Here is a 21,494-nt window from a genome sequence, read left to right as displayed (position 1 = left end):
ATATATAATCATGGTATGATACTAGCAGAAAAACTGAAAGGTTAGCTATCTCTTTGGGATTTACTATGCATTTACTGAAGCCATAAAGACATTAGTAATTGCATGATCATGTTTTTAAGCCCAGGGTACAGTACAGTATGGAATTTTGCCCATTATTCCATACCTGAATCGCACCATACTATTGTCTAAATATCAACCGTACCGTACCGTACCGTAATGCCAGCCTTGCATACCATACACTTCTACATGTCACCACTTTGGTGCTACCATCCACTGTCCATACTGAATACATGCTAGAGCTGTTTCATACAGGATTGGTGTATTGGTATTAGCTGGGGCAGTTTTAGGACATTTCGGTGGGTCTTCTGGTAGATCAGTAAAGTCTGAATTTATGAAATTCAAATCCTTAATCTGTTCCCTGCCCCAGCAGGGATCTGAACTTGGCTCCAGTAGGACTGCCGGCCACCTCTCTACCGACTGAGCCACCACCTTCCCTGCTGAAGTGTCTAAAAGATACGGAAAAATTATAACAAGTTAAAAGGGTTGCTTCCTTTGATAAGCTTGAAGCAGTATGAGTCACACAGTATGCATAACTAATCATTATAATTTTGCCATGATCAACAACAAAAGCCCTATCAGTACATGATGAGTTGACAGGGATGAGTAAGAAAATTATGCAACATCAATTAGTTGGTAATTATTGTGCTCCAATCGGATTGAGCCGGTGAGGGTTTATATCCAAGGGATGGTTGGGGTTTGTTGCTCACGTAATGCCACTCAGGGATGATTGAGGTTGGTCACTCTCATCTTAAATGTCAGGACCAACTGCCTAGCCCCGGGCTCCTACGCTCCTCATGGGGCAACGTAGGATTGGATGATGTTATGACTTAAATAGCAAATACAAAATTACTACCAACATTCATATTCACTTGACTGCATTTTTATAACAGTAATTAATGAGATGCAGTTTGGGTTTATGCCAGACAGGGGGACCACTGATGCCATATTCACTGTTCGACAGCTTCAGGAAATATATATACAAAAGAAAAGGGAACTGTACTTTGTTTTTGTTGACTTGGAGAAGGCCTGTGACAGAGTCCCTAGAGGGGTGGTGAAGTGGGCAATGAGAAAGCCTGGGTTGGAGGAGTGGCTGGTTAGGGTGGTTATGGCCATATACGTGGGTGCTCGCACCCAGGAAAGAGTCAATGGAGATTTGAGTGATGAGTTTTCCATGAATTTTGGTGTGCATTAGAGGTCAGTATTGAGTCCCTTGTTGTTATCAGGGTACTTGAGGCCCTCTCTCGTGACTTCAGAAATGGACTCCCGTGGGAGATATTGTATGCTGATGATTTGGTGTTGACTGCAGAGAATGAAAAGGATGCACAGGGAAGGTTTAGGAAGTGGAGAGATGGTATGGCACACAAGAACTTAAGAGTATATGCAAATAAAACAAAAGTAATGATATCTAGGGTTGGTGGTGGTACTGTCAAAGAAGAGCGAGAGTGGCCATGTGCAATTTGCCACAAGGGCATGGGAAGTAATTCCATCTTGTGCAGTGTTTGTGATAAATGGATGCACAAGAGATACTGTATAGTGGTATTACAGGTAGACTGCGAGATAATGCTGATTTCACGTGTGTGGCGTGTCGCGGAGAGCAGGTGGAGATTGTCAGGCGTGAAAGGATTGAGCTTGCTGGTGAGTCTCTTGAGTGTGTGGAAGAGTCTTGTTATTTGGGAGACATATTATGTGCTGGAGGTGCAATTGAAGCTAGGCCTCTGGCTAGGGTAAGAAGTGACTGGAAGAAGTTCAGGGAGCTGTTGCCTATCCTGACATTTAGAGGACTCTCCCTACATGCTTAGGGGTCTTTGTATGCAGCATGTGTTAGGAGTGTAATACTGTATGGTAATGAGACCTGGGCAGTAAAGGAAGAGAATACTCATAGGCTCAAACGGACAGATACAGGAATGACAACGATTAGGTGGATGTGCAGTATGTCCATGCATGCAGGGCCTAGGGAGGCTAGGTTTACAATGGAAGAGTTGAGAGGTAGGATGGGACTGGAGTGTACTGGTGTTATGATGAGAAGAGGTAGATTGAGATGGTTTGGGCATGTGGAGAGGATGGGGAATGATAATTGGGTGCAGGCGTTAATATTAGGGGAGGGGTTGTGAGGAGTGAATCGAGAAAGACGTGGGACAAGGTCATTGTGACCTGAGGGTTATGGGACTGAACAGGGAGGTTGCCAGAGATCAAGCAGCATGGACAGCCACCATTAGGTGACCAAGGCCGACCCATGCAAGCATGTTGGAGCCTTCTAAAATGAAAACTAGTAAAGTCCTACAGTATCCATTTTGTAATGTACTGTATACTGTATATCTATATGTATATGCTCTAATGTGTTTATGGTGTCTTAGGAAATGAAAGTAGTTTTTAAGTTATTATTTTTTAAGCTGTGTATATTTTGACTGTGGATGGCTTCTATATGGTAGTACGTAATTTTGTGAGCAAATTAACATCTGCATGGCATAATTACAGTCTAAAATATTATAAGGGGAATATACCCCACATAAATTTCAAGTTTATGTTATGCAGTACTGTTCTTTCCTCATTCCATAGCATGGCAACTGCCCAATATTCATGAATACAAAACAAACCCGAACAGGACCATGCCTACCTTCGAGCCTGACGACCATAGGAATTTTTATGTTGGTGGTTTGAAAGACCTTGACAAGACCGGAGGCAATGGTGGCCGTGTTGACGATGCCCCCGAAGATATTGATAAATAATGCCTTCACAGACTCATCTGTAATGATGATAAAAATGATAATAATAATAATAATAATAATAATAATAATAATAATAATAACAATAATATTAATTCATCATCATCATCTGGCCCTCCTTTCCCACCCTAGGGCAAGGTGAAGAGTAGCAACATCCAGACAGCTCAAATTTGCCCAATCCAATAGGCCACACTTCCATTCACTCACCATTCAAGCCCCTGGAATCCTGGCTCTATCTGATACGCCAAAAACATTCACCAAATTCTGTAGCTTCACATAAATGATTTCAACAGAGTCAATCCGGATGCTGTCATGTTAAAAAGGGGTGTCAAATCCCTGATCATGTGCTTTTCCTCACAATATTCATCCAGCCAGCTTGATCTCTTGTACCAACTTCCAAACCTCTCTTCCTCACACACTCATCCACCATATCCTTTCACCTTCTCTTTGGCTTACCTCGCCTCCTCCCTCCTTCAAATTCGCTCAGATATATCTTTTCACCACTCTATTATCATCCCTTCTCTCCACATGACCATACTATTTCAGTACACTCTCTTCGATTCTGGTGTCCATAGATTTCCTCATTCCACATCTTCACGAATCTCATTATTTGACATCCTATCCACTCTCTGAACTGCATATACATTCATCAGCAGTCCTATCTCCACTGCTCTTACTCTTGACTTTTCATTCTCATACACACCGTAGTCTCACATCCATATGTTAAAGTTGACACTAACACTTGTTCATGTTAGCCTCGTGCAGCTGCAACACTCAAGCCTCTGTTTCTTATCAAGGCCTTCATTGCACCAGCTGCTTTCCTGCCTTGTGTCATTCTACTTTCCACTTCTTTTGCACATTTTCCTCTCTTTTCCATCACTGCACCCAGGTATCTGAACTCTCCCAGCAATTCCATCTCTCTCCATTCACTGTAACATCACAATGGGAGTCTCCTTCTCTCTCGATAACCATCACTTTACCCTTTTTTTACATTTACTCTCAAGGCACGATGCTCACAGACATCTACAAAACTCTGCACTAGTCTGCCAAGCTCTTGTCCAGTACAGTATTTGCACACAGTACTGCATGCTCACAAGAATGAATTTTGGACAAGTACCATCCTTAATGCAGCTCCTATTGGCTGAAGGATCTAGTGAGTGAAGCCATGCAGTACTCAGCCAAGTTATGTAAACAGAAAGAATGGGATGGTGATGATGATGATAAATCAATTTAGCTACAGACAGTGTTACTATCATTTAGAGTTGCTGTTTCTATGCCATATAAAAGAAAAAATGTGACAACTCACCAGTAGGTCACTATCAGAATTAAGAAAACAGGTTCTTATTGTGTCATGATGTGAAATAAATGTGCAGATTATTACAGAACTGTAATAACCGGAGGCAAATGTTGCAGCACCTGTCTTTGTGAGATTATTACTGGGAAAGACCCTTCCTTCTTTCCTCCTCTCTTTCTTTCCCTCATTCTTTCCTCTTCCTTCTGTCTGCGGATGACTCTACACTGAGTGACAAGTCACTAAAAGGAAGGGAGAAATTATTACAACATTATTTTACTCACTGCTACAAGGAAGAGAGGCTGTAATATTGTCGAATAGCATCAAAAATTGGTGGGCTGAGTCAACCATCTCTGTATTGGGACAGTTATTATTCTTTCCTTCCTTAAATATCGATAAGCTTTATTTTACATCCATTTCAGGTATTTGTCCATCAAAACAAAAATAAATAGTGTTACGAGAAACATGTAACAAATCTTTATTACGAAATAGTAGCACGACACAGCTGAAGATTGTACGTTACGATCACAAACAATAACAAACACGTGTGTCTACTGCCCTGCTGGACCTGCTGTATAAAGATCATGGAAAACTGTTGCATTGAAAAATGGACAGTGCCTAGACTGAGCATTGGTACACATCATCTGCTGAGTGTCGGCTGCTGGCTGGGAGCATCGAATTGTGGGGAAATTCGTGAATTATGAGACAACTCGGAAACTTTTTTCTTGCACGAAAAACAAGGCATCGAAGTAAAGAGTGTCCAAACACGGGGACTTGCTGTGTGTGTGTGTGTGTGTGTGTGTGTATATATACAGTATATATATATATATATATATATATATATATACAGTATACAGTAATCCCTCCAATATCCGATGTAATAGAGCCAAATGCATGTCCAGATAGTGATCCTGTCCGGATATTGGGCCCCAGCCTCCTGGACTTGTACTTATGGACCCTAACTCAGAAAAACACCTATACAACTCCCTCTGGACATGCATTGCACCTATTTAAGACCCAAATCACACAAATAAGGGACATGAAAGACTGAAATAAATGCAAAAGAACCATAAAATGAGGTTTTAGAGGTGAGTTTATACAATATTAAACATTCTGGGTACTTATAAGTCCCTGGCTCCTGGACTGGTTTGAACCACCAGTTTGCAGTCCACAGTTAATCCTCTGCACTCTAAATTCTAATTTCTTAACACTGCACAACACTGTAAATTCCTGTGTGTTCTAGTGGCGAGGTATTGCAGTTTATTCACTGTTTACTCACAAAAAACAAGCACCTGTGGCTTGCACTGCTATAAGCATCTGCTCTTGATCGGAGTTAGGCTGTGACTGTTGATGATGGCAGGGTAACAGAGTTGCCATATCGCAACGGCCACAGTACCAATCTCCTCAACTTTCATTACCAAATTTAACTTTTCATTACCAAATTCGTAAAGCTAGCATTTATTCTTCACTAATTATATATCTATCTATCTATCTATTGCCAGATGCCTCAATCCCGTTTGGGGTGGCCACAAACAAATCGCCTCCAAGTCGCCCTGTCCCCCGCCATTTCACTGCCCTGCTCCCAACTCACACCCCCCCCCTCTCATATACCTCTCCACCCCATCCCTCCATCTCATCCTCGGCCTCCCCCCTCCCTCTTCCCCCTCCATCTCACTCACATACACTCTCTTCGTCAGTCTTTCACCCTCCATCCTCTCCACATGGCCAAACCACCTCAGTGTGTTCCTCATAACGCTTCCTATCACATCCACATCCACACCACAACGCTCCTTTATATCCTCATTCGTCAGCCTGTCTCTCCATGTGACTCCACAGGCTCCTCTTACATAACTCATTTCCACTGCTCTCACTCTTGACTTGTGTCCTTCCAACAACGTCCAAGCTTCACTTCCATACGTTAGAGTTGGTATCACAATACTGTCATGTAGTAACTTTTTCACTTCCATGCTCACTTCCCTGTTTCTTATCACTGCTTTCAAAGAACCAGCAACCTTTCTTCCCTGCTGTACCCTTTCAAGCACTTCACCCTCCAAACCTCTATCTTTACTCATCATACTACCCAAGTACTTAAAAGTACTCACATTTTCCAATTCCTCACCATCCAACCTCGCTGTACATTCACTGACTTCACCTCTCTCAAAGACCATCACTTTACTCTTCCCTACATTCACCTTTAGATTCCGTTTCTTACACACTCTCCCAAACTCACCCACCAAGCCTTGCAGCTCCCCTTCGTCTTTACTCAACAACACAGTATCATCTGCAAACAACAGTACAGAGAGTTTCCAAACACTATCCTCTCTCACCAGGGCCACTCCAACATCCAATACCCTACCTTGTACCTCATTTATTACCCCATCCATGTACAGACTGAACAACCATGGCGACATGACACATCCCTGTTTCAACCCAACTTTCAAAGAGAAAAATTTCTAATTACAGTATATATACAAGTGGAAATACATGTAATCACTCTCCTTATAATTAACACCATGTTGATTATTTTCACGCTATGTAGGGTAGCAGATTAATCAGGGAGAGCAAACAATCCACCATCTCCATCCTGTGTATCCTCATACATGTGAAAAATCCATTTGGTAATGCATTATTCTGATTCATTACCAAACAAATTTTTCATTACCAAATTGGCCCACACTTGGTAATGAAAAATACCAAATGGCAACCCTGACAGGGGAGGGGGGAGGAAGGAAGGGGTGAAGGGACCATGGTGTAACAGCTGTTCGGCGCCAGGCGGCAATTTCAAATTACAGGTGGGAAAAAAGTTAGATTTTTTTCGAATTTTTTGCGGTTTTTGGCCCATTTGGGGAATATTGGACCCCAGGATGATTATGTCCGGTTAGTGGGGATGTTCGGATATTAAAGGGATGACTATATATATATATATATATATATATATATATATATATATATATATATATATATACATATATATGGATGGGGTGATGAAAGAAGTAAAAACACGAGTAATGGAGAGGGGGATGGCATTGGTAATGCAAGGTGATGGATGAAATATCTCAAATTTGTTGTATGCTGATGATGCAGTACTACTTGAAAATACAGTAAGACCTCACTATAATGGACTAATTGGGGTCCAAACCATTCCGAAAAATGCAAAATTCTGATAAAAGCGACATCTGGACTTCACCCTGCTAATCCTGACATTTTCCGATATATCAGACATTAGTCCGCATCGTATGAACAGTTTTTAAACTGTTTTGACAACCATTGTTGAACTGTACTATGTTATAACTTCACTACATTAATTAAATGGTATAATATATATAATAATACTGTACTGTACACTGATAAACATGTCTTTTATTTACCTTGTTGTGGTGAACAAAGCTGAAGGGGTCGGGCAGTCCAGACTGTTTCTGGCTTTATCGGACTTTTTCTAACATATAGGAATTTAGTCCGGTAGCTCCTCAAGTCGAATAAAAGCGAATTCCGGTCTATTGAAGTCCGTTATATCGAGGTTTTACTGTACCAGAGAAGAACGTGGTAGGCAAGTGCAGAGTTTTGCTAATGTCTGTGAGCGTTGTGCCATGAAAGTAAATGTAGAAAAGAGTAAAGTGATGATTATTAAGAGAGAAGGTGACCCCCAGTGTGATGTTACAATGAATGAAGAGAGACTGGAATTGCTGAGAGAGTTCAAATACTTGGGTACAGTGACAGAAAAGAGAGAAAAATGTGCAAAGGAAGTGGAAAGTAGAATGACACAAGGAAGAAACGTAGCTGGTGCAATGAAGGCCTTGATAAGAAACAGAGACTTGAGTGTTGCCGCTGCACAAGGCTTGCGTGAAGGAGTGTCAGTGCCAACTTTAACATATGAATGTGAGACTACGGTGTGTATGAAAATGAAATGTCGAGAGTAAGAGCAATGGAGACGGGACTGCTGAGGAACGTGCATGGAGTACGGACGGTGGATGGGACACGAGATAATATGATTTGTGAAAGATGTGGAGTGAGGAAGTCTGTGGACACCACAATCAAAGAGAGTGTACTGAGATGGTATGGTCATGGGGAGAGAATGGATAACAACAGAGTGGTGAAAAAGGTATATCTGATCAAATTGGAAGGAGGGAGGAGGCGGGTAGAACAAGGAGAAGGTGGAGGGATATGGTGGATGAGTGTGTGAGGATGAGAGGTTTGGAAGTTGGTGAGGCTAGGGAGCTGACAAGAGATCGTGCTGGCTGGATGAAGGTTGTGAGGAGAAGTGCATGATCAGGGATTTGGCAACCCTTTTAACGTGGCAGCATCCAGATTGACTCTATCGGATACATTTATGTGAAGCTACAATACGCGGTGAATGTTTTTGGCGTATCCAATAGAGCCACGATTCCGGGGGCTTGAATGATGAGTGAATGGAAACGTGGCCCATTGGATAGGGCGAATTTGGGCTGTCTTGACACTGTTACTCCTCACCCTGCCCTAGGGTGGGAAAGGAGGTCCGGATGATGATGATGACGCTCTAATATTATTATTAAGTATTCCATGAGAGGTTAGAAGACAGTTCAATGGTCAGACATGAAATATTCTTTGTTGAGTCACCTAGTCGTCCACCTCATCCAATGGGGAAAAATCTGTACCCCAAATGAATGTTCACTCCACCTATGACTAAAACACATTAATCTAAGTCTAAAAACAGTCTAGAAATCAACCTAAACACAAAACTTAGGTCTAAAATGCATTCAAATTCAGTAAAAAAAAAAAAAATCAAACCCATCGCAAAACCAGGGGCAGGCCAACAATAGGCAGGGAAGGGTGGTACCCTCATCACTATTCAGGGGTATCACATCTAGGAGTATCGTAATTCGAGGTTTGCCTGTAATTATCTTTTACTTCTGTCTGCCATCTTTACTGTACCAGCTTCATTGCTCCTGGGCACAGGACTCATGACTGTCCTTGTTGCCTGGTGCTATCGAACATCCTTTTGTGCACAGGACTGGGTAAACCCTGTCTTGGTTCTGTGGCAGGACAGCTTTAGACCAGTTCCAATCAGTCTAAAGTGTCTAAAACTGTCTCACCAGACCAGCCACCGGACTGGTCTAACCCAGTTGAGACTGGTCTGAAAGCATTACGAAAATGGAGCTTTAATTACTTTGTTGCTCCTATGTTTCCTTTACAGGAGCCTCAGCTTCCAAGAAGCTAGTCAAGGTCCAAGAGTGTTCCTGGAAGTTTTTCAACATAACATTGTTGTACAGTCAGTGTTGTGTGAAGCTAAGGTAGTAAAATAATACAAGTTCAGTACAGCTGATATAGTACTAGCATATACGCTATGCTAAACTGGGTGTCCAATTTATTGAGCTTAACCTGATTTAATGAAGCAGCATTTCACCAACTTACATCCTAGACTTTAACTGAGATCAAACTGTGCATACCTGTCCAGGCATCCAATTATAAACCAAACACAACTTTGAGAATTTATTATCACTATTACTATCGTGCGATGTGGTGCGGTGAGCATCTGTCCCTTCTCCCCTTTGGGGCTGAGATGCGAATGAATGTGTTTGAGCGGATGAGTAAATTGGGAGTGTGTTGTCCTGTCTCGGCTACCTCCATTTCTTTGGGGGAAGCAGCCTAGGTATATAGATATAGACAGACTATCACATCATCTTAACTCCATGCCTTCCTCCCCATTCCCACTGCCACACCAACCTGCAGTGAGTATCCTGAGTGCCTGCTGAACCTGGTGTTCCTGCACACCACCACCAAGGTCCAGGAAGTTGGCTGGGTTGCCCCCATGAAGCTTAATGATATCCATTGTTGCCATGGCAAGGCCTGCTCCATTCACTGTCCAAGGGAAGGAACTGAGTAATACTACCAGGTACCAGTATATGTAGGAAGGGGAAGACCAAAAAAAATGAATAAAAATAAGAAAAGGAAAGGAACAAGACATGGCAACTTCTAGTGAAATAATAGCAACAAGAATAACACAACCATAATAATGAAGGAGTTACTGGTAACATCTCTCCTCAAAAAAATAAAAACACCTGGCCTAAGATGAACAAAAGCAAAAGGTATATACAGTAAGACCTCACTATAACAGACTAATTGGGGCCCAAACCATTCCGAAAAATGCAAAATTCCGATACAAGCGACATCCGGACTTCCCCCTGCTTGTCCGGACTTTTTCCGATATATCAGACATTAGTCCGGATAGCATGAACGGTTTTTAAACTGTTTTGACTATCACCGCGGTACTGTACTGTGTTATAGCTTTACTACATTAATCAAATGGTATAATATCCATCAACCAATCCTACGTTGCTCCATGAGGAACTTAGGAGCCCGGGGCTAGGCAGTTGGTCCTGACATTTAAGATGAGAGTGACCAGCCTGACTGATCCCTGAGTGGCATTACATAAGCAATAAACCCCAACAACCCCTTGGATATAAACCTTCACCGGCTCAATCCGACTGGAGCACAATAATTACCCACTAAACCACCAGGCGCCAAAATTTGGTTATATGGTTACCACCCAGCATAGTAAATGGTTTCCTGGTGTACAGGAAACCATTTGGCTTGTCACTCAGTGCAGAGTCACCCACAGGCAGAAGGAGGAGGAAAGAATGAAGGAAAGAAAGATGGAAGAGGGAGTGTAAAGCCACCTGTAGGCAGAAGGACATGGAAAGACTGAAGGAGAGAGAGACAGTAGAGGATGGAAGGAAAGAAGCATGGAGGAGAGGAAAGGGCAGACACCCGAGAGCAGCACTACATCGAGTGAGTGGATCGAAGTGCCCCCACCTACCACAAAAATGGCATTATATATATAATAATACTATACTGTACACTGGTAAGCATGTCTTTATTTATCTTATTGTGGTGAACATGGCTCAAGTGGTCAGGCAGTCCGGACTGCTTCTGGCTTTATTGGACTTTTTCCGATTTATAGGAATTTAGTCCAGTAGCTCCTCTAGTCTGATAAAAGCGAATTCCAGTCTATTGAAGTCCGTTATATCGAGGTTTACTGTAATCAGTGTAACAAAACCCAAATCTGTGGCCATTTGCATTAACATTAAGTCTTTTAACCAGAGTATTTAGATTATATTTTACTCTTACTACTACCAGATGATTTTACTCAGCTTGAGAATGTTCACTTAGTGAAAGAGTTGAAGAAGGCTACTGGATGATTTTACTCAGTTTACAAGACAGGCCACTTAGTGAAACGATTAAAGGTTGTGTCTAACCCCACCTGTTTGAAAAGTCTCTCGTGCTGAATTATTATTTGGATATAACATGAACAACATGAAAAATAAGTAACTGTAGTGAAGTGGTTAACATACCAAGACAACCAATGTTGCCGTCCATGCCAATGTAGGTGAGGTTGTGTTTGGCTGCATCCACTTCTCGGGGGTCACTCTCACTGAAGTCCTCCAAGGCAAATATCTCCTTCTGTCTAATCATCACATCAAAAGAACATAAGTAAAAGTTATAATAATAGCCTTGTGATAGTTCTAGCAAAAAACATTTTGTTAAATTCATTTTATGAGTGCATTAGGGACTGGTATAAATGCCCCCCCCCCCCTTGCTTGTCAAGGCAACCCTTTATAGGATTCAGCATGCAGGGTGGGGGAAAATTGGCAATTACCTTATGCAATAAAGGCTCATATACTGCACACTGTGTTTGGCCAACAATGTTCGAGGGTACAAACTCACTGTTTGAAAATGATTCTGCAGTATTATGAAAAGAAACAACTAACATACACTTTTTTTTAGTCATATGACTACTGTGCTATACAGTATGGCATTTATTTTTTTTTGTCCGACTCTGGGCATAAGCTTCACAGCCTGCTTCCAAGGACCAGTAGTCCTCCTACATACCATACACCTCTACAAGACCTGTAATTAAAAGCCTCTTCAACAAAGCCCCTGGAACAACAAACTTCCCTATAATCTGATGGCCTGAAGGATCTAAATGAAATGAGGATTCATTAATTGCTATGGCCTGCCACCTGCTACTGGGCACTTGAAGATACCTCTTGTTGCACTATGTTGCTGTTTTTATTATGCCCTTAATGGGATTGTTGAAATCCAGTCACTCCTGCCAAATGTTCCAGACATATTCTAATGACATTATGCAGAAGGTATGTCTGTTGTAAAAATGTGGTTTTTGTTGTGTCATGCTCATCTGGACATGAAACCAGTGGAATGTGGGCTGATGTTGCCCTTCCTCTTTCAGGGGGTTGGCAAGGAGTTAAGGGACCTCTGTATAATTGCAGCTAAGTTGTCCAGATATATCAATGCCACCATGTATGGGTATCACTCTCCAGCACCAGGAAAATTGGTGCACGAGCCAAGTGTTACATCACACCAGCAACAGCAATGCAGTGAGGCCAGAGGTCAGTATTTACCTATGTACAAAACCTACATGCCCTCACCTAAATTCAGCATTGTCATCAAACTGAATTTTAGCATCAACAGCCACCACCTGCCCCTGAGGAGTCTCAATCAATGGGTTGATCTCAATCTGTGTTGCATCAACTCCTAAAAACATGTTCCAGATTCCCTTCACCTCACGTGCACACTGGGGAAAGAAAAAAAATCATTACAATATCATCATAACTCAATTCTCCAATGGTTAATGAGATGTTGAGGATCCAAAAAGAAAACACAAAAACAGAAGCTATCAAAATGTGCCTAGAGACACAAAGTCATACAATCTGTTAACCTTCATCCAAGCCTGTTTAACCACCTAAACCCTATTCCTGTTGTCATAAACTGGGCTGATAGAGTCCTATAAGCTATTCTAAGCTTCCTAACTATTGCTCAACTTCACATTTTGTCATAGGAGCAGTTGTCGCAGAAACCATCACCAAGTGCCATTATAAAAACTCAACTGTTGTTCTTTATCCTAATCCCTTTTCTTGTTTACATATTCCCTAATTTTATACTTTTATTCCTCCTCTTCTTCCTCCACCCTCTAGCATCCACCTAATTTAATTAATGAATCGCCATACTCAATCCTGCACTGAAGTCTGCAACTCTGAACATCAATATTCATACACAATAACCATGGCCAGAGCCTAAGTGAGGAGGTGGAGGACCAAGAAAGCAAGCCAGAAGCTTACTGATATGTAATAAAAATTGTTTAATACTGTGCAGTCTATGCTTAGTAAGTTTTATCATCTTGTCACATACAAGGAACTAAATATAGACTGTCAGATTTTTTTTTTTTTTATTTAATAGCTTGTTGAATGTCAAAATGACTGAAACTTAGGGAGCCCATAACATTTCTTAGTACCTCAAGGTGCATCTCCTGGTCCCTGACCATAACAACTGTAAACGTATCCTGAACATAGCCAAATAGAGCACTACCAACAAATTACCTCCCTGGGCAGAAAGGGATAAATGAAAATACATCATCATGAGACTGCTTCCTAAGACACAAGGTGTCTATCTATCTATCTATCTACTGCCAGATGCCTCAATCCCATAAAAGCGTGGCCACAAACACGTTGTCTGCATGTCACCTTGTCCCCCTCCATTTCACTGCCCTCCCCCCAGCTCACATCCCCACTCTCTTATCTCTCTACTCCATCCCTCTAGTGCCGTAAATCAGCAAGCAACACCGATTAATATCGGTATCAGTGTTGGAAGGGAAAAATCATCCAATAATTGGAACTGGATGAGCGGCAATGAAAAATATATAAATGTTTGTTTTACCCAATGACCCTGGACTCTAACACACATTTCTCCACCATTTTAGGTGAACTACCACTGTAATGATGATTATTTTTCAAAGATACACTCATATCCCACATTCCATTGATCATAAAATATTTGAACTAAAACACGCAAAATATTTGGACAATAATATTTTATCACTATGGTTAGAATGAAGCTCAACACAAATACCTAGACAGCAGTCTTCTGTCAAGTTGTGGCAGACTGGTATGAACCTGTGAGTCTCACATTCTCTCTCTCTCTCTCTCTCTCTCTCTCTCTCTCTCTCTCTCTGGGGGTGTTCCAACAATGTGATAAGAAGATTAATGTTTAGTTTTGATGGTACAAAAGCTGACTGCATAAATTTTGTTTCTTTACATTTTTTCTATTAATCTTAAGAAAAATGCATACAATTAAATAATATACACAACTTAATTATCAGTGCCTTTCTTTAGTTTGGGTTTAAAGAATTTAGTGCTAAATTTCGTTGTTTTTTGCAAATCTAATTTTGTTTAGCTAATGTGAAAAAAAATCTATCTACCTATCTACTGCCAGACACATTAATCCCCTAAAGGGTGGCCACAAATGAATCGCCTCCATGTCATCCTGTCCCTCACCATTTCACTGCCCTGCTCCCAGTTCACACCCTCCTCTCTCATAAACCTCTCCACTCCATCCCTCCATCTTATCCCTGGCCTCCCCCTCCCTCCACCTCACTCACGCTCTCCTTGTCAGTCTCACTCTCCATCCTCTCCACATGGCCAAACCACCTCCATGTGCTTCTCCAAATGCTTCCTATCACATCCACATCACAACACTGGTACTTTAAAAATTGGATTAATACATGAAATTACACAGAAATGTACAGTAACAATAATATTGTACATTAAATTACATTGAAATATAACAATTCCTCTAGATTTTATATTTGGATTTTTATTATAAAGATCATTCTTAGATCTTTAGTGGAAAAGTTTCTAGAGAAGGGAAAGAAGTTGTATGTGGCTTTCATGGAAATGGAGAAAGCATATGACAGGGTGGATAGACAAGGATTGTGGAATGTATTAAGAATATATGGAGTAGATGGGAAGTTGCTGAATCCTGTGAAGAGTATGTATGATGGTGCTAAGGCTGCAGTGCGTGTGGATGGTGAACTGAGTGAATTTTTCTCTTTGAAGGTTGGGTTGAAACAGGGATGTGTCATGTCTCCATGGTTGTTCAATCTGTACATGGATGGGGTAATAAAAGAGGTACAAGATAGGGTAGTGGATGTTGGAGTGGCCCTGGTGAGAGAGGGTGGTGTTTGGAGACTCCCTGTACTGTTGTTTGAAGATGATACTGTGTTGCTGAGTGAAGACGAAGGAGAGCTGCAAGGCTTGGTGGATGAGTTTGGGAGAGTGTGTAAGAAACGGAATCTAAAGGTGAAAGTAGGGAAGAGTAAAGTGATGGTCTTTGAGAGAGGTGAAGTCAGTGAATGTACAGCGAGGTTGGATGGTGAGGAATTGGAAAATGTGAGTAGGTTTAAGTACTTGGGTAGTGTGATGAGTAAGGATGGAGGTTTGGAGGGTGAAGTGCTTGAAAGGGTACAGCAGGGAAGAAAGGTTGCTGGTTCTTTGAAAGCAGTGATAAGAAACAGGGAAGTGAGCATGGAAGTGAAAAAGTGACTACATGACAGTATTGTGATACCAACTTTAACGTACGGAAGTGAAGCTTGGACGTTGTTGGAAGGACACAAGTCAAGAGTGAAAGCAGTGGAAATGAGTTATTTAAGAGGAGCCTGCGGAGTCACATGGAGAGACAGGCTGACGAATGAGGATATAAAGGAGTGTTGTGGTGTGGATGTGGATGTGATAGGAAGCGTTATGAGGAACACACTGAGGTGGTTTGGCCATGTGGAGAGGGTGGAGGATGAAAGACTGACGAAGAGAGTGTATGTGAGTGAGGTGGAGGGGGTAAGAGGGAGGGGGAGGCCGAGAATGAGATGGAGGGATGGGGTGGAGAGATGGTGTGATCATGTGGAGAAAATGGATAACAACAGAGTGGTGAAAAAGGTATATCTGAGCAAATTTGAAGGAGGAGGCGAGGTAGGCCAAGGAAAAGGTGAAGGCATATGGTTGATGAGTGTGTGAGGATGAGAGGTATGGAAGTTGGTGAGGCTTGGGGACTGACAAGAGATCGAGCAGGCTGGATGAATGTTGTGGGAAGAAATGCATCATCAGGGATTTGGGATTCCTTTTTAATGTGACTGCATTCGGAATGACTCTGTCAGATACGTTAATGTGAAGCTACAGAATGTGGTGAAAGTTTCTTGGTGTATCAGATAGAGTCAGGATTACAGGGGCTTGAGTGACGAGTGAATCGAAGCATGGCCCATTGGATTGGGCAAACTTGGGCTGTCTGGACATTGTTACGCTTCACCCTGCCCTAGGGTGGGCAAGGAGATCCGGATGATGATGATAAAAGAAATCTGTATTTTTGGAAAACTGCTTGACCATAAAATAAGTTTGCTGTATACCATTTTCACCACCTAAGTAATGTGACAACACAAACCAAGCATATATACACACAGCTCCTAATAATATGGTTCAGTTAACTGGTACACTGTTCCTCTCTGTATCAAGACAAATCCCTGATTTACTGTGCATCATGTCATTAATTTAAAAACTGTCTGAGTATTACAGTCAGCTACCTGTCACTATGCAAAGAATCCTAGTATTTCATGTACACTATTTAACTACTGCACTAAGAATCACCTGTATCTTCCTTACCTTTTCTCTCAGGGGTCCCTCAAACTTCAAGAAATCAGCCACCTCAAGAGCCAAATCATCTGTCACACCTTCATGGATATCAATGGGCCGGGTGAGGAGGCGCTCAGGAGTCTTTTCAGCCACCTCCTCAATGTCCATACCACCGTCTGGGCTTGCTATCAACACTGGGCCATTGTGCTCTCTGGTGATAGGTCAGGGAGGAGGGAGTGAACAACATGGGAAACAGGAGGTAGACAACTACCAGTAAGAGTTAAACTTTCATGAACTAATTCAAAGCAATGTGCAAAAGCTCATTTTCACAAAACAGTCAAAGATAAGGTGAGATACACAAAGAACAAAATGTTGAGTGATAAGGTAAGGTACTGGTAATTTAATCATTACTTTACAGGCAAATGCCTCAGCTGAAAAATATATAAAGGAGAGAAAGCCTACGAGTAAAAAGTATCCATGATCATCATCATCCAGACCTCCTTTCCCACCTTGGCAGGGTGAGGAGTAGCAAAGTCCAGACAGCCAATGTCTGCCCAATTCAATGGGCCACGCTACCATTCACTCATCACCCAAGCCCTCAAAATCCTGGCTCCACAAGAACACTCAATAAAAGTCTCAATGGTCGTTGTGTACAAAACAATTTATCAATGTAGACAATGGATACAGCAAGTGTCAGATGGGTGTGCCCTTTATTCCTAACCTTGTAGCACCAGCCAATCAGGGTGGTACTCCCGAGGGGAATGGCAATGCTGGTGATAGTGGGAGCTGAAGCTCCTGTTTCACTAGCTGCTTAACCATTCCCCTTTGCTGACCTTTTCAGTATGACAGTGTGACACTAACATAGACAGTAATAGAGAGCTGACCAGCATGCTTTCTCAAACACTTCTTCTAACTCATACACTATGTCACACGCACTTTGCATATCACACAACGTATCCCACTTTGTCACAGGGGTTGACGCTAGCAAGGGCATGTGGGCAGAAAACTTTGCCCTGCTACCTAGTGGCAGACCTTTTGAGGGGAGTGTGACAAGGGCTCCGCCAGCATAAATCGTGGGGCTGGGGTGAGATGGGGCTCAAACCTGTGGTAGATGGTACAGGCAATGCAGTTCCCAGGCTGCCGCTCTGCCCAACAGAGAGGGGCCTGAACCTGGGAGTAGCGCCCCATGAGGCTGCCCTATCAGTGGATGTAAAATGGCGGGGCAGTTACAGTGCCAAGGCATGCTTGGAGGGTGTCCCTGTAGCTGTCCTGGTAGGGTGTCCCCAGGCCACTACCACAGCTACTGGTCAAGGCTGGTGGGCTAGGGGTCCCATTTCCATTGCCTGGACCTGGGACTGTGCAGTGGGTGGGGCCTGTGGCATGTCTCTCCCCTTTATTATTTTTACTGATTATGACCAAATTGAAGAATGAAATTTAGAGCAAGCCTGAGGACACTAAGTAACCCAAGGGGATCAGAGTGGCATCGTGGAATGTGGGAAGTTTGAGGGGTAAAGTGGGGGAAGTGACTGAGACATTGAGTCGGAGGTGGACTGCTGTGGGATGTGTGCAAGATGTCAAGTTTAGGGGTAGATTAGCAATAAAGACTGCTGGGAGGGATTGTTTTTCAAGTTGTTTGGGCAGGGTAGGACACATGGATCTGGTAGTGTGGATGTGTTAGTTGGGAAGAAATGGGTGGAATATGTCATGAATGTTATAAGAGTAAGTGAATGGATAATAGTAGTGAAAATTTTGTTTGGTGGGAAAATGGTTGCATTTATATCGGCATATGCTCCACAGGCAGGCTTGGATGAGGCATAGAAGGATATAATTTGGGATAACTTAATATGTGTAGTAAGTGGTATAGGGGATGATGAGACTGTAGTTCTGAGAAGGGACTTAAATGGTCATGTAGGTGATGCAGCTCAAGGATATGAAGGAGTACATGGAGGATGTGCATATGGCACAAGAAATGAGAAATGGGAAAGGATACTCGAGTTTAGGGAGGCAGTGAACATGACTGTGTGCAACACATATTTTAGGAAAGAGAGAGAGCAGATTGATTGCATATGAGTCTGTGGGAAGTTGCAGCCAGATAGACTATTTTCTGGTCAAGAGAGCTGATAGGAAGTTAGTGAGGGATGTTAATGTCATCGGAAGCGAGAAGTGTGTGCAGCAACACAAGTTATTGATATAAGACATGGTGCTAACCCCTAGGATACACAATTCGATCGACCGAACTTTCCTGAACACCTGTCCATGAAGCCAATTTTTCAACTCTTACAGAAGTCAAAAGTTTTATGCCAAAGGTTTAGAGCTTGAATTTACACATCTTATGCCGCAAACCAGAGCATTTTAGACCAACTGGTTCATGAGCTATAGCCCGTCAAAGTTGAGAAAAGTTACCCTTCCAGGCGGGGCGACTCCAGTTTTCTATGTGCTCCCACCCCTCCACCCTCATTCCTCCCCTCCCATGACCTTCCTCACCTACTCCCATCACAACCCCTCTCTTCCTCCCCTCCCCCCTCCCCTACTACCCCCTCCCCCTATCCCCACCCTTCAGAATTTTCCAGCTTTCCCCCTCCCCTCCCCAAACAATAGCATGCACAATAATTATGTCCGTGGTCCTCACTCATTCCCATCACCCTTCCCCCCCAACACTTTTCCCCTCCCCACCTTCCCATATAGCTGTGTAGCTGTCCAAAAAAAAAAAAAAAAAAAAATAAAAAAAAATCTTTTTCTTGGTGTTACTCACACACTCCATCATCCCTTCTCCCCTCACCCCTTCCCCCTCCATCTCCTCCCCTCAGAGCTGTCAAATAAAGTAGCTGTAATTATTTCAAGGGGGGAAAAAAAAGCTTGAGCTATCCCCCCTCCTCCCCTACCCCCCTTCAGAATTTTCCAGCTCATTATTATTTTTTTTTTTTTCACACAATAGCATGCAAAATAATTATGTCAGTGTTCATCACTCACTCCCAACACCCTTCCCCCCCAACACTTCTCTCCTCCCCACCTTCCCTCCCCCCATCCCCTTCCCTCATAGCTGTGTAGATGTCAAAATAAAAAACATACCCAGTACATGAAAAAACATGTGTTCTAAGTTTCGTGCATCAGTGTATGCAATTACACAAACAATAATCTGGTACTGAATGAAAACATGCAACATGAATAGTAACAATGACATATAATACTCTAGGCAGGGGGAGGGGGGGAGAGGTAAGCGGACAGCATACTACAGGGGGCGAGGGTTGGGGGTGGGATGGGGAGAGGCCTGAGGGGTGGTACGGGGGTACACAGGTGGGAGACAGACACCACAAGACAAAGAGGACAGGAAGAGAGGGAGTACAGGGGTGTGGAGGGTGGGTAGGGGGATATAACCCTCCCCAAGGAGACAAGGAGGGGGGGAAAGGGGGAGGAACCATGGTGATGGAGGATGGTGGGGGAGGGGGAGAGAGGGGGCAGGAGGCTGTCAGAGGCGAGGGAGGGGGAGAGGGAACAAAGGTATTGGGGTAGAGGATAGGGGCGAGAGGGTGGTAGGGAAATCATCCCCCCCACTATGGGTAGGGGCCTGGATCCTCCCCCTTCCCTACTCAGGACTTAGTTCTTATTGGTCTGCATCAATATACATCACAATCGGGCCAAAGCCTAGCATCCGCATTTTTTTACAAAGGCTCCTCTATCGATCACATTCAGCATCTAGCGTAATCCTGAAAAAGGATAGATCAATCCTGTTAGTACTTTAGGGGTTAAGGAACAGATGACGAAAAAAGAGGACCTATGCATCTAGGTGGAAAATATGGAAGCTGAAAAACCAACCAGTAAGGGATGATTTCTATACGGAGATGAGGAGAGTTGTGGCTGAACAGGGAGACATTCACAGAAGTGTTACTGATAGAAAAGAGGTTTACAGGGCGAAGTCTGAGTCACAGACTTTTCCTTGATAACCTAATTCTTGTGGAAAGGAAGAATATGATATTTAAGGTGGCAAATCAGATGAAGAGGGAGAATATGGATATCACAGGTGAGCAGTGTGTGAAGAATGATGAGGGATGGGTAGTGGTGAACAGTGGGGATAGTAAAGGCACATGGATAGAGCATTATGGCCAGTTGTCGAATGAGAAGTTTGACTGGGACAAGGAAGGTTTGGAGCCTGCAGATCCAGTGTTTGGCCCAAGGCCTTTGACTAACGCTACTAGTGTGAGCGGGGGAATTAGGTGGGGAAGACAGCAGGTGTGTCTGGGTTGACTACTGAAATGTTGAAAGCCTCAGGAGATACAGGAGTGAGGTTAGTTACTAAGCTGATTCATATGATTACATATGAGCATGTTTTCCCAGTTGACTGGCTGAAGAGTGTAACTGTAAATGTGTACATGGAGAAGAGTGATCCTCTGGAAAGGGGAAATTATAGAGGCATAAAACTTTTAGACCAGAAAATGAAGGTAAAGGAAAGATATCTAAAAGGTATGATTAGAGAAAGAGTGAATACTGATGACATACAGTTTGGGTTTATGCCAGGCAAAGGGACAACTGATGTCATATTCATTGTTCGACAGCTTCAGGAATAAAATATAGGAAAGAAAAGGGAACTGTACCATACTTTGTTTTTGTTGATTTGGAGAAGGCCTTTGACAGAGTCCCTAGAGAGGTGGTGAAGTGAGCAATGAGAAAGCCTGGGATCGAGGAGTGGCTAGTTAAGAGTGGTTATGGCCATGTACGTGGGTGCTCACACCCACATAAGGGTGAAAGAAGATTTAAGTGATGAGTTTTCTGTGAATGTTGGTGTGCAACAGAGGTCAGCTTTGAGCCCCTAACTGTTTCTCATGGTAACTGAAGGCCTCTCATGTGACTTCAGAAATGGAGATGTATGCTGTGATTGGTGTTGATTGCAAAGAATGAAAGGGAGGCGGAGGAAAAATTCAGGAAGTGGAGAGATGGTATGGGGCACAAGGGCTTAAGAATAAATGCAGATAAAACAAA

The 21,494-nt window shown here is 42.8% G+C and overlaps 1 protein-coding gene across 1 annotated transcript in view; it reads right to left on the bottom strand.

Annotated features, from left to right (window-relative positions):
* Window positions 1–21,494, bottom strand: part of ScsbetaG (Succinyl-coenzyme A synthetase beta subunit, GDP-forming) — a 31,205-nt gene that overhangs the window by 4,804 nt on the left and 4,907 nt on the right. Inside the window, exons 3-7 of the mRNA XM_080274182.1 lie at window positions 16,551–16,731; window positions 12,498–12,643; window positions 11,403–11,515; window positions 9,775–9,909; window positions 2,675–2,803 (exon numbers count right to left, since the gene is read on the bottom strand). Coding sequence (XP_080130308.1) covers window positions 2,675–2,803; window positions 9,775–9,909; window positions 11,403–11,515; window positions 12,498–12,643; window positions 16,551–16,731 — 704 coding nt within the window. The remainder of the gene's footprint in view (window positions 1–2,674; window positions 2,804–9,774; window positions 9,910–11,402; window positions 11,516–12,497; window positions 12,644–16,550; window positions 16,732–21,494) is intronic.

Source organism: Coenobita brevimanus, chromosome 57, assembly GCF_032717465.1.
Source record: "Coenobita brevimanus isolate Jiangsu-jjx chromosome 57, ASM3271746v2, whole genome shotgun sequence".
Taxonomy (NCBI): Eukaryota; Metazoa; Arthropoda; class Malacostraca; order Decapoda; family Coenobitidae; genus Coenobita; species Coenobita brevimanus.
This window is presented reverse-complemented; position numbering and strand designations above follow the sequence as displayed.